The following is a 15,886-nucleotide window of genomic DNA, read 5'->3' as shown; positions in this document are numbered from 1 at the left end:
TAATTCAATAAATAGAAAAATCGGTATTTTATTACTTGTTGTTGTTGTAGTTCATTTACGTCGTACTAGAGCTAATGGCGACGGGCTATTGGCGACGGTCTGGGAAACATCCCTGAGGATGATCCGAAGACATGCCATCACAATTTTGATCCTCTGCAGACGACCTGCATGCGAAGTCGAGCATTTTATTACTTCAATGCAGACTATTAGTTATTGTAATTGTCTCCTACTCCAATTAATTTGTAATAATTGGTTAATTAATTACTTTTCTAATTAATAAATTAATTCACAAATTTATTAATTAATTATTAATTAAGTAATTATTAAATAATTAATAACTAATTATGTATTAATTAATTAATAATTAATTAATTGATTAATTTGCAACTGCATATTCCAATTCATTTCGGAAAAAAAACATTTTAAAAATTTTAAAAAGTTTGATGTCAATTTTTTTTTTAAATTAACCTAGCAGGTTTTTCTGAAAAACTGCAGATATATAAAATTTTCGAAATCGATTCTGACAATAAATATGCATTATATAGTACGTGAAAGTACCACAAAATTAATTGGAGTAAGAGATAATTACAATGACTAATAGTCTGCATTGAAGTAATAAAATACCGATTTTTCTATAGGTTGAATTATTTTTTATCTCTCATAGGACCCTCTATGGGCCGAAACGAATGTTTCCCCCTAAATAATATATACGTTTCCCCCTAATAATAATCCCCTCATAAGGCATACATCCCATTAGTTTATTTCAAAATTAGCGAGTCACACTTCCCTAGTTTCCCTTGTAAGATGAAAATTATCAAAGTCAGTGCCATATTCTCAGTCTTTACAAACTTTTATGAGCCCAGGTAATGCAGCATTGGTAATGCAAAAATTTAAAAGTGTAAAATAAAGCATTTGTTAGGAATGCAATATATGAAGAAAAAGTAACATTTTTGACAAAAAAAATGTACTTTTTATAAAATTATATACAGTTTTAAAATTGGTATGTAAGTAATTAAATGTTTCATAGAGGAGGCTTTTGACACCATTTGACGAGTCTGTAAATTCCAATTCCAACTAAAATAGCAATGATGATACAATAGAAGACTATGAGTACTTTAGTTGACGTAGATAGAACTGAAATGGAATAGAAAAGAAGTTTCATGATTAGTGCTAAATACTTCATGCTACTAAAACTAGACAACAAATCAATGTAAATAGGTTTTGATGGAAATAATTTTTAAACTGATTGCAAATCATAAAAAATCCTGAAATATGTCATAAACTTTTTTTTTAAAAAATTGTATTTTAGGATAATTTTTAATAATTTCGTTTTATACAACTTTTTAAGATTCTGAATATTGGAGAAAAATTTTCACCTTTGTGTTTTAAATTTTATACAAAGAAAATCTGGAAATCAAAATTTAGGGCTCATTTTGAACCACTGTCTAAATCTGGAGAGAAAATTAGCCAGAATAAAATTTTTGATTGCCCCAATTTTCGCATTAAAAGTTTTAAAAAAAATTAAAACTTTAACAGATGTTGTGTAAAGAACATTTTGTGATTAAAATCATAAAAGAAAATAAAAACTGAAAACAACAGAATGATGCAAAAATGTGATAATTTGAATCAAATTTTGGCAACTCGTTGATCACTTCTCACTGTCAAAGTATTTGTTCACGTTACAGAAGTGAACATAAACTTGAAAAAGATATTTATAAAAGAAGCACGAAGAGTTTAAATTATTATTAAATTCAAGAAATATTAAATTCATTATTAAAGATTATTAAATTCATATCGTATTAAATTCAAGAATTCTTTTTTTTGGGATGAAAACTCAAGATTTTAAAAACATTTCATAACATTTGTCATTCTGTGCACTACCCTACAATAACGGAATAGACACTTTTAAGTTTTCGACATTCTTTTTAAATATCTCAAACAATTACTTAAAGGATTATTTTAAAACTTTTGCAATGTTCAGTTCATGCGATTTTCCATACTTAGCAATATGATTTAAGGCTCTCAGAGGTTTGAAAAACCAATAATAAATTACGAAAGAATTTCAACCTAGAAATAAAAATTTAAAATACAACTTTCTGAAGTGTTTATTTGTCATGCATCTATTTCTTTTGCTCATTTGGTCAAAATTTAGTTATGTAATCTGTTTAATTGCTCTGCGTCCTATATGTTACATTTCTTTAAATACCTGAGGTAATCATTAACAGATGAGCAGTTTTCAACGTTTTATTATTGAGATGTACATTTATACTTTTATATGGAATAGGCATTTCAAGATTAAGTAATTTCTCCCCTCTCCACATTCTTCCTTTCTCCTTCACAATAAAATAATGTCAAAATTGTGAGAAAACGATAAACGCAAAAAAATATATACACATTATCATGAATGAATAATCCGCAAATGTTACTTTTTTCCCAGGCTAGCATATTATCTTTCTAACTGAAGCGTTGCAGTCTTGGGGAAAAACCAAGACAGCTCGTAACCATGGAAACAGACAAGGAGAAAGTGTGAGGTAAAGGAAAAATCGCTTAACCTTGAATCGATTAAAAAAGAATAGAATTAAAATGTTTAAAATACAAATTAGAACACAATAAAATAATGTCAAAATTGTGTGAAAACGATGAAAGAAAAAAAATTGATTATCAAGAATGAATAATGCCTACCTCCCCACTGACTGGAAACTTGGGCCACTTTACCTTTGCTGCTTCCACCAAATCTGAGAAAATTAGAATTTGTTACAGAAATATGTAATAGCGCATGTTCATGATATGAATGAAAAATGTAATCATACTTACACAGCAACACCTTTTGGAGCGCAGTTAGTGTCGATTACGAATTGTGTCAGCAAAAGACCTAGTCAAAAGAAAACGTGTTTAAATATCAGTCAAAATAAACAAATATGAGCATTTTGTGAAACCGACACACATGACGAAGCGAGATAAACTTAAAAAACTTCGTGCAATTGAAAAAAACAAACTATAGAGGTTTTATTTTTTCAAAACTTTCATTTAATAACTTAAAAACATTCGTCTAGCGTAGTTTTTTTTTTCTTAACTACAGACAAAATATTTTTTGTTTCTTGAAAAATAACTTTAAAGTAGACAATGTTTTTTTTTTTGAACAGCGGAAGCAATATCAGCATTGTCAGAAACTTTCGTGTATCCAAACACCAAAAGTAGTGACAACAATTTAACACCGAAATTTTCGCTAACACCAAGAACTATTCGTATTTTTGGTGTAGAGGAACACTTATTGGAAATCCACTTTGGTATAAAATAATTGCCACCATTTTAGTGTTCAGATTTTTTATTTTTATTTTTTTATTTTATTTATTTATTTATTTATTTTTTTGATTTTTTATGAAAATTTTTTACAGTTTAACTCCAGAACGATTTGTACTACAATCCTGGAATTGAGAGATTGGTTATAAGGGGCAGTAGAGAATTTTATTTCTTTTTCAATTACTTACTAAATAACACCTGTTCTGTTTTCTAGTTTACAGCTCTATTTAATAAAAAAATTAGCTCATTTTACATTCTTTTAAATTTTATTATTTTTTATTCGCTTCGCTAAGAAAGCTCAAAAGCAATGCAGATGGCATATGTGGACTATGTCACAATATGAGTATTCCTAAATTTATCTGATACCACGTTTTTATTTTGATTATAGTTACGCTTTTGAATTTACTTCTATACAACTAAAAAATATGAAAAAAATATAAAAAATATAAAAATCAGAGATAATTGAAATACAAAAAAGCTGCGTGCTAGAAAGCGAAAAATTACTGGAAAAGGTCTTTTTTGGGTACTATTAAAGGGTTGCTGTAAAATTGCTATACTGTTATTGATGCAAATGATGCTTAATTCATTTTGGTGTTAGTTGTTCGTATTGTGGAGATATGTGCTATTAGGTACCAAATTTAATAATATAGGTTTTAAAAATAAGTACTTAATAATTGAGGTAATAGATTTTTCACGGATCTCTTAAAGTGGTAGGTACTGTAGAAAATTGTATGATTGTTGTAAATTTTAACTATCATGATTGAACCGAGAGCCAAATGACGTTGAATATAGTTAATTTTTATATTGATGGGGTGAACTTTTCAGCCTAAGAACGCAATCAAATAACGTAGAAATAACGGGTCCAACAAGTCCAACAAACGATAGTAAATAACAATATAATTATTTTAGCTTTAATAGTTGTGTCCGTATATGCTTTTCACATTCACGTATGTTTTCGTAGTGTTAATTAATACCTTATTTTCAGAAGAACGAGTATTTTGCTAGTATTAAAATAATACAATAAATAAATAATACAATAATAAATAACTCTATAATTAGCATCTGTTTTTACGCTCTGCAAACGTTAAACCATAATACATTGCGAAATACCGGGTAGTCCAACAAATAATAATAAATGAAAAAAATAAAAACTTTTTAGCTTCATTAATTATTTCTGTATATGCTTTTCAGACTTGTACATGCTTTCGTTGTTTCATTTAATATTAATTTACTGATTATTTACTTTTTTTCACCTTCCACGAAAAACGAATATTTTGTTAGTAATAAATTATCAGTTTCTATACTCTTCAAAAAATCAGTTCAGTACTAAACCATAAACATTTTAAATTTGCTTTAACCCTTATCAGTTCAGTAAAGTTGAACCAAATTTGCTTCCTAATTGAACTTTTAATCAAGTTCAAGATATACGGTCTGTTTTTTCACCATATAACGTTTACAGCAGATATGAACTCTATTATTAGTTCAACATGCATCTTAATTTCAAACAAGGTAATTTACCTTTATTAGTGAATATATTGCGCATAATTATTTTTTCTGTTTGAGAAAAAGTACGCACAAAATAAACTCATATCAATGAACTCATTAAAAACTGTTCAAAATATGTATAACTCTCAACTAATATTTAAAATATTATACATTAAACTTATATTCTTTAAGAGAACATCATACCCTTTTCCTCTTTTTTGTTAATTTTAAAGTAAGAAGGTAACACAAGTTCTTTAATGTGCTGGGTTTATAAAAAAATTTAGAAAATTTTAATTTTCAAAAAATTTAGTTTAAAATTATTCTTTGCCTTGAAACTAATTCAAACATGAAGTAGCATAGTTATTGAGTACTTTACATTTATAGTGAGTAGCGGATGATTACATACTTTTCTTTGATTTCATAAATCCTGCACAAACGTAGAAAATATTATAAAAAATAAATTTCCAAAATATTATTTTTTTCGAATTTTTGAAAATATTACGCACCTTGATTTGGATTTATTTAAAGAATTTGTTAATTTTATTTCATTGCATCAAAAACACATGAAACTTTGATACACTCTTTGAAATATCTCGGAAAAATTGGCTAAATAACAATTTAATTAGAGTTTACTGTACTATATTCAAACAAAACAGTCAATAACCTTAAATAAGATAATATCAATTGTAAGAAAAATCGTTAATTAACTTTTTTTACCTAAAGCACTTAAACAACCAGAAAGTTATCGCACCAACTAGGTCCACCTAATGAAATCACTTAGTTCCTTGCAGCTGGGTATATTATAGACGAGAGGGCTAATCTGACAATCTCATGAACGATAGAATAAAAGTTTGAGTCCCATGGCTGACACCACAATATTTCCTAAATCATTACCCCCAATGCCCATTACCTAACGGAAAGCCTATCTCCAATTAAATTTCTTTTCTACGGTTTTGAAAAAATGCTAGTTTTAAATGGTTAAAAAACCGTATAGTTTTGTTTTTATGGTCTTTTAACCAAACTAATTTCTAAACCGTAAAGGTAAAAAATGTTCCGTACCGTAAACTTTATAATTAATTAGATGGACAGACTGCAGCCGGTTATTTTATCATAATTTTCAAGCGAAAATTCTAACTTCACAGCTAAATTTATTGATCATACAGAAAAAAATAACATGTTTTTTTAAACTTTTTGTTCTATTTTTGAAAATATTACGTTAAATTTTTAAAAGAATTTGTTATTGTTGCTTCACTGCATCAAAACAACGAGAACTTCCATATTTGAATATATTAACCTGGAAATAGTTTCATAATGGACCTTATTTGATATTCTCTTCTCATAACTTCTTAATCCTTGTCTCCGGAACAATAAATCGGTCAAGTGTGAAATTTATAATCCATTTCTATATTCGAGCTCTATTGCCATCAGATATATAAATACAGCATTTCACTTTCATTCAATACAATCATATCGATTTCAAACATTCAACATGATCGCTCAGGTAGGATCAGCTTTTTCAATATTTACTTTGTTTGTTTTATATTGCTAATGTGCTTTCCGTATAGCTCATGAATTAATTTCAAATTAGCATAGTAAGTCAAGTTACTAATTAAATTTCAGTAACATAAATTTTTTTAAATTTTTAGTTTTTTGATTTCGGTCAGTATTTCTGTATTAATTGGTGTTTTGGGCAATTCTTGTTCATAGGCTCTTCTGTCACCAAGTCTCTTATTTCTTTTTTCTTTTGTGCTGTTTTTCGATTTTAATAATATTCTCTTTTGTGGTACAGTGATGTTCTGTACCTTTGGCCTTTGGAAATGAAAGAAATATATCTGTATAGTATTGAAATGATGTTTAAGTTAATGTGTTAGGCTGAGTCATTAACTAACCTAAAATATTTTCCATTACAGTCAATATTTCTGCATTGAAATTAATTTCAAGTTAACATAGAAAGTCGAGTTATTAACTAACTTCCGATAATATCAACTTTTTCAAATTCTTAATTTTTATTCAGTTAATATTTTTGTATAAACTGGAGCTCAAGGGACATTCTTGGTTCATAAGACTTTTCTGTCATCAAGCCTCTTTTTTTATGCTATTTTGCGGGTTTTAAATTGTTCTCTTTTGTAGTGTAGTGATGCTCTGCAATATCGGCCATTGGAAATGGGGAGAAAAAAATTCTGTATAATATTGAAATTAATTTCCTGTTAACATATTAGGTCAAATCGTTAATTTATTTCTTATAAAATTTATTTTCTAAACTCACAGTTTTTTTACAGTTAGCATTTCTGTTATAATATTGAAATGAATTTAATGTAAACCTATTAGTTGAAATTCTTAAGTCATTTCAGGTAAGATCTATTTTTCAAATTAATAGTTTTTTTACCGTTAATATTACTATGTTTAGTTTAAATTAATTTGAAACCAACATATAAATTAATATGCTATGTCAAGTTAATACTTGTTTTCGTGAGGTGGTGCTGAGTATTTGAACTGAAAAGGTTCTTTGAATATTAGGTCATTAGGTATATTAAGCCGAATTATAAATTGATTACTACACTTCATCATTAATTTTGAAGAGAACTTTTAAAGCTATACAGACAACTACCGCCCAGATAAGCTTGAACTATTATTTTTTTTAAAAAAATATCGGAGTTAAAAAAATCTAAAATAGAAGAAATTTATTAGAAAATGACTTGAAAGCTTGGCTGCTTGGAATTCAAATTAACAATGTTTTTTAAACAATGATTTTTTTTAAAAAAATATATAATGGATATTAAAATGTGATTTCAAACAAAAATTTAAATTAAGCATAAATGACAATAAGAAATTTAAATAAATTTCGAAAAACTATTTTTTATAACCTTCTTTAAAAAACAGATAATAATTTAGTTTTTCATTAATTGTAAATAAATTGTTTTTTCCATTTCAAATATGGAAAGCGGAATTTTTGGCAAGTTTTACTTTTTTGTTATGGGTAAAACATACTTTTGCGAAAAAATAAAAATGCTGCTCAAGCAAAAAAAAAAAACTTATCTGATGTGTGCGAAAAAGATGTTTTAGCAGAACGTCGATGTCAAAATTGTTTTGCAAAATTTTTATTCGATTTAACTTCAGTGGAGATGCACGATGATGCTCCAAGCCAATTTAAGCAAATGAAGACGCAATAAAGCGATTAATAGATGCAAACCGGCAAAGAACAACTCGTGAAATCGCTGGGACACTAAATTTATTGAATTCGATCGTTAATGATCATTTGAAAAGTCTAAGGTATAATCTTAAAGCTCGACAACATGGATAAATCACGTTTTTAAGGAAAGAAATATGTGATGTCACGTTAACGTCTGTGATTTGCTCCTTATACATCAAGAAAATTTTCCATTTTTGAAGCGCATTATCACTAAGAAAGAGAAATAGGTTAACTACAACAATGTTGCGATAGCTAAATTGTTGTAGCTATCGCGCCTACCACGACAATTATTCAATTCTAATTCACTAGTATATAAGACATGTTAACTTGATTCTATGCTGGGGTACCTTTTCATAAATAAAGGTTGACATTGTCGATAACACTCGCCCTACATTGATTACTTACAGGAGTAAATTGAGCACGCCTACTTCGATAGATGATCCACATTGAGCAGTTGACTTGCTATTTGTTACTACGACATTGTCCTCATCACGCTGTTGCCTGTATGCACTCGACTACTAATGGCAACACAGGAAGGACCATGACCGTGAACTTAATACAGCTCTCACAATCAGCACTGAAAGTCGGGTAATCTTAATACAGCTCTCCCGGTTTCTCACGAAATAGCAATGAATTCACTAGGGGTATCCGTTCTACGAATTTTATCTCAGATAAAATTCTGGTGGGGAAGTACTGTAGAGTCATTCCCACTACAATCCCAATTTATTAGCATATAAGACATATTAACTTGGTTCTATGTTGGGATACCCTTTCATAAATAGAGATTGACATTGTCGATAATCACCAACTTCAAATAAGGTGATCAAAAATCACCTTACTTGATCAGTTTATCAGTTTTTTCCAGAAAAGAACAAAAATTTTATGGGTGTGAAACCATGCAACTGCCAGAAAAGTGACAAAAGTTATTAGACCACAATAGACAATATTTGATTCAATCGAATGTTTATTCGTTATAAGAAAATCTCCTCAAGCGCTCAAGAAAATCGATCACAAACGCTTTTCATTTCCATTAAACTATGGTGTTTTTCTACATACTGACGTTTTGCCTCAATTTCATAAAGGGTGTAGAGGACGATGTCTAAAAATTGATTAAAATTGACCTAACAGCCATGAATAACTGTTTCAGACTCATAACAGTTATGAAAATAGCCATATTCTAAAGAAAGTTACTTCGTGTTAAAACAGTACCTTCTATAAAACAGCTTCAATTTGGTTTTTAAATGTTCACCTATATAGATTCTGATATGTTCTATTATTTTTAGGTATTTCTTTTAGCTGCTGTGGCAACTGTTGCGCTCGCTAACCTACATGAGGTAAGTTCAATGATGCTTTCTATTTGGATATATAAACATTTTAATATCACTAAGAGTTTATAATTAGTTGATAAACATAGTGGAAAATGAATTGATTTATCTCTAAATAAAAATCCGCTTTTAAATTTTCAGAAACATTAGAATAGTGTTGCTAATTCATAAACATCAATGCTGTCTTTTTTTTTTCAATATTATTATGTGTTATTAATATTAAATTAATAAAATCCATGGCAAGAAAAAACTAATTTAATAATCGGTTCATGAAAATCTTTTGTTTTCGTTGGAAAACTAGAATGACTTGCCTTAATATTTACTTTTAGAATCCTTTTCAGAATTCAATTTAGAATCCTTTTTAAGACTGAAATCAAAAACAAATATGCACATCCGAGGTGGCAAACAAGCAAAAACACTTTAAAAATATGTCTAATTATTGGTGGGGAAGACTGAATAAAAGCAAAACATTTAGAATTCAAGATTAATATAAAAGGCGACATATAAGACTAAATTAAACTAAAAGAAATAACTTCAAAACCAGTTTGATTGCCTAAAGAAATATCTCATTTGGAAATACCATATGCATGGAGTATTTCTTATGATTTCTCCCCTATTGATTCTTCAGTATCACTTTTATATTCGTATGCATTTTGGTTCCATTCTTGATAATTAATTTGCTTCCCTTAATGGATGTTTTTTACTTAATTATTTACAAGAATAAGGTAGGTTAATTGCTTCAAGACAACTAGATTAGTCCAGAAATAAGAAAGAGCTAGTAAACTCTCCCTTTTGGGCGAGAAGAACTAAAAGAAACTACATAAAGTTTCCTCGTTTGTCGAACAAAAACACAAAAATTGTAGTAGAGCCTATTAAAAGCTATCTTTCAAGTTTGAGCAAGAAAACCGGCATTTCGAACATTCGTTGTGGCACCTAAATTTTGCTGTCTAAAACAGAAAGACAACGTTTCAATTAATCTCTGTGATACTTTTCATTTAAATGCTCGACCTGGTACTTTTATTATTTTAAGCCTAGCTAGAATAATTACCAATCTAACCCAGACACTTGTATTTAGCATTCATTATTAATAATTAATGTGCTTACTCACTCATAGCACTCCTCAATTCATCACCTCAGCTGAGACACCCTAATCGCTCGCAACTTGGGGCCTTGTGTCTGAGAGTCCGTAATTACTTGATTGTGGCAAATTTGTTTGTTGATCCAGGTTTGTTGATCCACAACCTTGTTGATCCAGGTCTAAAAAGTTTGTGTTTTTACTGTACACGAAGTAAAAAGTTTAAAGTACTCGGTTTTTCTTTCCTAAATATTTTTGAAGTAAAATTATTCGATGTGGCAACTGTTCGACTTAAACATGTTTAAAACATTAACAAAGGGCGTGCTCGAAACTTAAATTTATTGCCTTTGTAAAAAACGTAAAAATACTTTACAAAAATTGCTATAACAAAATACCAAAATTATAATAATTGATTACTATTATCGTATTTCAGCCAGTTCACCATGCACCCAAACCCTATAAATTCGGATACAGCATCAAGGACAAACATGGAGAACAACACAGAGAAGAATCCGGAACCGGAGGACACGTGACTGGTAGCTACGGATTCACAGATGACAGAGGCATCAAAAGACAAGTCAACTACGTTGCTGACCATGCTGGATTCCGAGCACAGGTCAAGACCAACGAACCCGGAACCGCCAACCAAAATCCAGCTGCCGTTCAACTCATTTCTGATGCCCCTTACACCGGTGGTGAAGGATATTTGGGTGTCCCTGCAGCAGCAGCCGGTTACGGTCTTGGTGGTCTAGGTTACGGATATGGAGGCATCGGTGCAGGATATGGTGTTGGTGGTTTAGGTTACGGTTATGGAGGTGTTGGAGCAGGTTACGGTGGCCTCGGATATGGTGGAGCTTATGGTGGATATGGAAATCTTGGATATGGAGGAGCTTATGGTGGATATGGTGGTTATGGTTTGGGCATCTTAGGAGGCTTGGGCTATGCCAGATACGGATATTAAATTTTGTAAAAAAACATAGCATGAAAATAAATTATTTTGCAAAACAATTTTTAGTTGTTTTTAATTCCAATATCTGCAATCAAAAAAGCTAAAAACAACAACTGTAACTAATTAAAAACATTATCAAAAATATTTATTAGAAATATTATAACAGCTGATGTTCAATATTAAAAGACATTTTAGACACGACCGAATATTACCAAAACTACGGGTGCGATGAATTTCGAGAAAAGTTGCTTGACAACTGTTTTTTCTTCACTTCCCTAATAATAACAACGGTAAAATCGAATTTCAAATAACTTACTTAAAAAATTGATTTTAGAAAAATAACGTTTAAAGACTAAACGTTTTAAGGTTTCGAGATTTCACCTTTCAACACACTTTTCTCGTCTGATTAGCCATGGTTTCGACAAATCTTGGAAAATCGAGATTTTAAGAAGCCATGACAACAGGCCCATTATATAAGCAAAGAGTATAATAACTGATTAAAATGGATATGCTTAAATTTTATTCCAATAAAATCGGGAAATAAATCTGTGAAAATAAATAAACAAATTAACTAAGTCAATACAGAATTAATTTTAGGACATACAATAAATAAATGTGAATATAATAAACCATTCAGTGATATTTAAATTGAATAATTTTTATGTTTGATGTAATACTTCTCTGTGTTATCAAAAAAACAAAAATGAATCATTAGCGTTCGCAATCTTCGGGTGATGTGAGATCGGGATGATTGCGAACGAAGCGAATAAAATCTGGTAGTAATTTTAGGAGCCTAGAATGAATTAGAAAAGAAACTTAATATGGATAATTTTAAAAATACAACTTTTGTTAAAATTCGATTTCTTTGAAACTTTTCAGCCGATTTCGCTTAAATTTCATATTAAAATTATATTCCTTTAAATGAGGTAAAGATTTCATGTCTTACAATTAAAAAAATTTTCGACGATTATTAAAGAAAATTACAAAAAATAATTAATATTTACTAAAATTCATTTATTGCATAAATTTATCTTTAGACAAATGAACATAACATATCCTTATCTAAAGATATGAGCGTATCTTTACATAAATGAATATTATTTAAAGCAAAATTATTGAAAAAGCACTCGAAATTGCAATAACATTCAAATTATATAAAATTTCAAAAAATGGCCCTTTCAGACGTTGAATTTCAATTCTGTTATTGCATTTTCACAGGGTTGTAGATTCTTAATATTTTTTTACTCGTAATATTTTCTTTACTTCAAGTTCAGCAATTAATAATTATCAAATTAATTATCAATTGTAAATTTTTTTTATATCATCGTACTCCCTATATATTTTTCTATTCAACTACGGAAATTCAAAGTTCTAAATCAAATAGTTTTTGAGCAGCTAAACAAAATATAACGTTAAGTTGAGCACACAAAACAGTAGTGGCTGCGCTTAGGACTTTTTATTATTGAGATATACTAATAAAAGGAAGAGTTTATGTGCCTGAGCATCTTATAATTTATGAGCCGTTTGCGCTATCATCCTAAAATCTGTTGGTAGGTGTAAGGAGCAAATTTTGTCCCCGATTTTAAAAATCGTTAAAAAATTTTAACTAGTTTCTTTGGACAAGATGGTTGAAAAATGCATTTTTCGCATGGATGTAGCATTAGATATTGCTACAAAATTAAATTACATGAGCTTTATAGCACGTAAAATAAATTATTGACTATTCATTGCGTCAGGTAAGCACAAGTGAGGGCTACGTTATCGAATGAGTATTTCTAAAGTTATCTGAATCACGTGAGAAATCACGTGTTTATTTTGTTTATATATACGCTTTTGAAATGTGTCTCTGTGAAACTAAATAATTTAAAAATGAGTGTAGTTTTAATTTTAAAAAAATTACGATGCAGACTATCAAGAGAGAAAATTGCTTAATTGTAGAAAATTCGGACTTTCATTTTTGGTTGCGATCAACAGCTTTATTTTTTGCTTTTTAAAGCTACTGAGTATAATTAAATTTTATTTTGAGGAGTTGGACATCTAAAAGTGCGTTTTGCTTAATCTAATAAGTATAATCACCTGGTAGGACAAATTAAAATTACATTAGTTTAATTCAATTAATTGTGCTAGAATACGTCTTTAATTTTTTTTCTCGTTTAGTGTTGATTAATCAGAATTTATTAGTTGTTGTTGTTGCTGTTGTTGCTGTTTTGTTGTTGCTTTACATTACATTACGAAGGATGGGTATTCACCGAGTAAGGAATACAGATGGTCCAAAATAGTTATTGGAGAGTATAATAAATAATTATTTTTCTACCATAAATGTATTGTCTTGTCAAGTGCTATATTAAAATAGTTTAGCGAATCTGCTAAAAGATTTTATTTAAATTTTGACTGACAAAAAAGAGAATTATAACAGTTCAGCTTCGAATTCCATGTTCACGCTACACTATTCTTATATTCTCTACCCTCATAGATTCATATATATTCCACCCTATTCATTGATTTATACATATTCTACCTTATTCATATATTCTACTCTGTTCATTCTACGTGATCATAGACTAGATTTATAGACTCGAATTTTTTCTAGCCAACTTCGTACATAGAATTGTTGCGCATATAAGGAAGTTCTTCAGAAATCTAGACTTACGTCAAATATTAACTTCCAAAGGCATTATTTTATAATATACTTTTGTACAAATACTTTTTAAGCGTCTGATCATATTTTACAGATTGATGCGCAGTAGTTCGATATTGCCATAATGTAATAAAGTATGAAAGAATTTTATTCGAAAGACTTCAAATTCGATAATAGATATAAATAAATATTTTTTCATTTTCTAATATAAATAAATATTTTTCATTTTTATTTATTAAAAAACGAAAAAAAGAAAAGAAAAACATGTGTAAAAATCTAGTAAACGAATGTGTGCAAAAAATAGATTAAAAGAGCCTACCCATAACATTTAAACAATAAATTCAATATATTATAGTTTTGACCATGAAAATTACAAAATGAAAGTCAAATTCATAATTTGACTTACCAATGAAGAGAACCATGGAGATGCTGTGTTGACGATCCATAGTTTTTGGCAACATTCACCATGTTGCTCTAGATATTCGAATAATATTCCATCGAAAAGAGAAACTTCTTAGAGAAAAATAACCAAAAAATAATAATAATTTACGCTCTTGAAAATGCCAGGATGAGTAAAAATAAACCCAGCTGAGTTTTACGAACGCAATTTTTTCCCCTCGATCTTGTTTTTTATCCTCGTCGTTGAAGTTTTTATTTTTTTTCATCTTCATATTCAGATTGGCGACAATCCTGTTGAAGGCTAACAATTTTTCTTGCCTTTTATTTAGTGTCGTTTTACAGGAAAGGTGACGGGGAGAGAGATATTTGGCTGAAACTCATTACAGTGTCAAGTACCACTAACCGATAAAATCGCCTTGGAGAAAAATAACTTTTTTTATGAAACAAAATTCAATAAATAGTCCGTATTTCTTATTCATATTTTTTTAACAAGATCGTTTCAATACATTTTATAAGGATTAAGGGAGTAACAAAGTTTTAAAAAAAAAAAGAAAATCATTTAGCAAGTAAAACTTTTCTTATATATTTTACTGTTTTTCGCTCAAATTTTCAAAAGCATATAATTAATTATATAAAATTTACTTTCCTGAAATTTTGAGAAGACACAGAGAAACACATTATGGTTCAAGACTAATAGTGCACATATGCTTTGTTTTCTATCGACAAGCCTTAGTAGAATACAAAAAACAGTTCCAGTATATATTCCTTAAAATGTTCAACAGCCAGAAATGTTCAACAGCACAACAAGTTCTTAACAGCCAGAGGCACAAATAATAAAATGGTAAAATAGTTTATCGTGAACATTTAATATTACTGAACTTGGCGATAGGTATACTAACCACAGTCTCGAAAAGGGTTAAGAATTGCAATCTTAATGACAATCTGTGTCAAAGAATAACTTGTAAGAAATGTATTATAAAATATATTTTTTTAAAAGAAATCTAGGTATTGAAAAAAGCAAAAAGGAGCTCTAAAATTTTCAAATATTTGATTGTTTTTTTAAAAAAATGGCAGCTTTATAATAAAAAATTTTGAAAAATTATAAGTTTAATCTGAAATAAATTTTAATTTATTTTATAGCCTGCCGTTGAACAGCAATGCGAGTGCTGACTAATTCTGAACTAACGACTATAAGTGTTCAACTCAGTAACCTTGTAATTTTGAACTCAAGAAGGAAGACAAAATAAGTCCAGGAACAAGCATTGGGACAAACTAGCCTTCATGTAGGACTTTTTGATGTAAACTCACATTTTCGTTTCATTGAGTGGAAAACCACAAAAACCACCCAAGGTTAAACCAAGAGCAAGGTAATTCTAACCCCCAATCCGTCTACCACTGAGGATATTTTACGTCACCACTATGGTCGGTGCGAAAGCTGATATAGATGTGAAAAACATAGATACATAAAATATATTGCATTCAGAAGGTTTTAGTAGACTTTTTATAAAAAAAAAATTGCTTCTTC

The 15,886-nt window shown here is 29.2% G+C and overlaps 1 protein-coding gene and 1 long non-coding RNA gene across 2 annotated transcripts; one reads left to right on the top strand and one right to left on the bottom strand.

Moving 5' to 3' along the window:
- Window positions 1-797: 797 nt before the first annotated feature.
- On the bottom strand, window positions 798-14,585 carry LOC147814891 (uncharacterized). Its single transcript, XR_015431323.1, has 4 exons — window positions 14,369-14,585; window positions 2,815-2,872; window positions 2,683-2,735; window positions 798-1,134 (listed from the first exon to the last, which is right to left on the bottom strand). It is a non-coding gene; the product is annotated as an uncharacterized LOC147814891 (long non-coding RNA).
- LOC139425078 (uncharacterized) lies at window positions 6,166-11,383 on the top strand. Its single transcript, XM_071178115.2, has 3 exons — window positions 6,166-6,286; window positions 9,259-9,309; window positions 10,809-11,383. The coding sequence occupies exons 1-3, from the start codon at window positions 6,275-6,277 to the stop codon at window positions 11,334-11,336; spliced, it is 591 nt and encodes a 196-aa protein (XP_071034216.1). The 5' UTR covers window positions 6,166-6,274; the 3' UTR covers window positions 11,337-11,383.
- Window positions 14,586-15,886: the final 1,301 nt, after the last annotated feature.

The sequence above is a fragment of the Parasteatoda tepidariorum genome, chromosome 2, assembly GCF_982258835.1.
Source record: "Parasteatoda tepidariorum strain Cologne lab strain chromosome 2, Ptep-v5.0, whole genome shotgun sequence".
NCBI classification, from domain to species: Eukaryota; Metazoa; Arthropoda; class Arachnida; order Araneae; family Theridiidae; genus Parasteatoda; species Parasteatoda tepidariorum.
The sequence above is the reverse complement of the archived record's forward strand: the minus strand, read 5'-3'. Positions and strand labels throughout refer to the sequence as shown.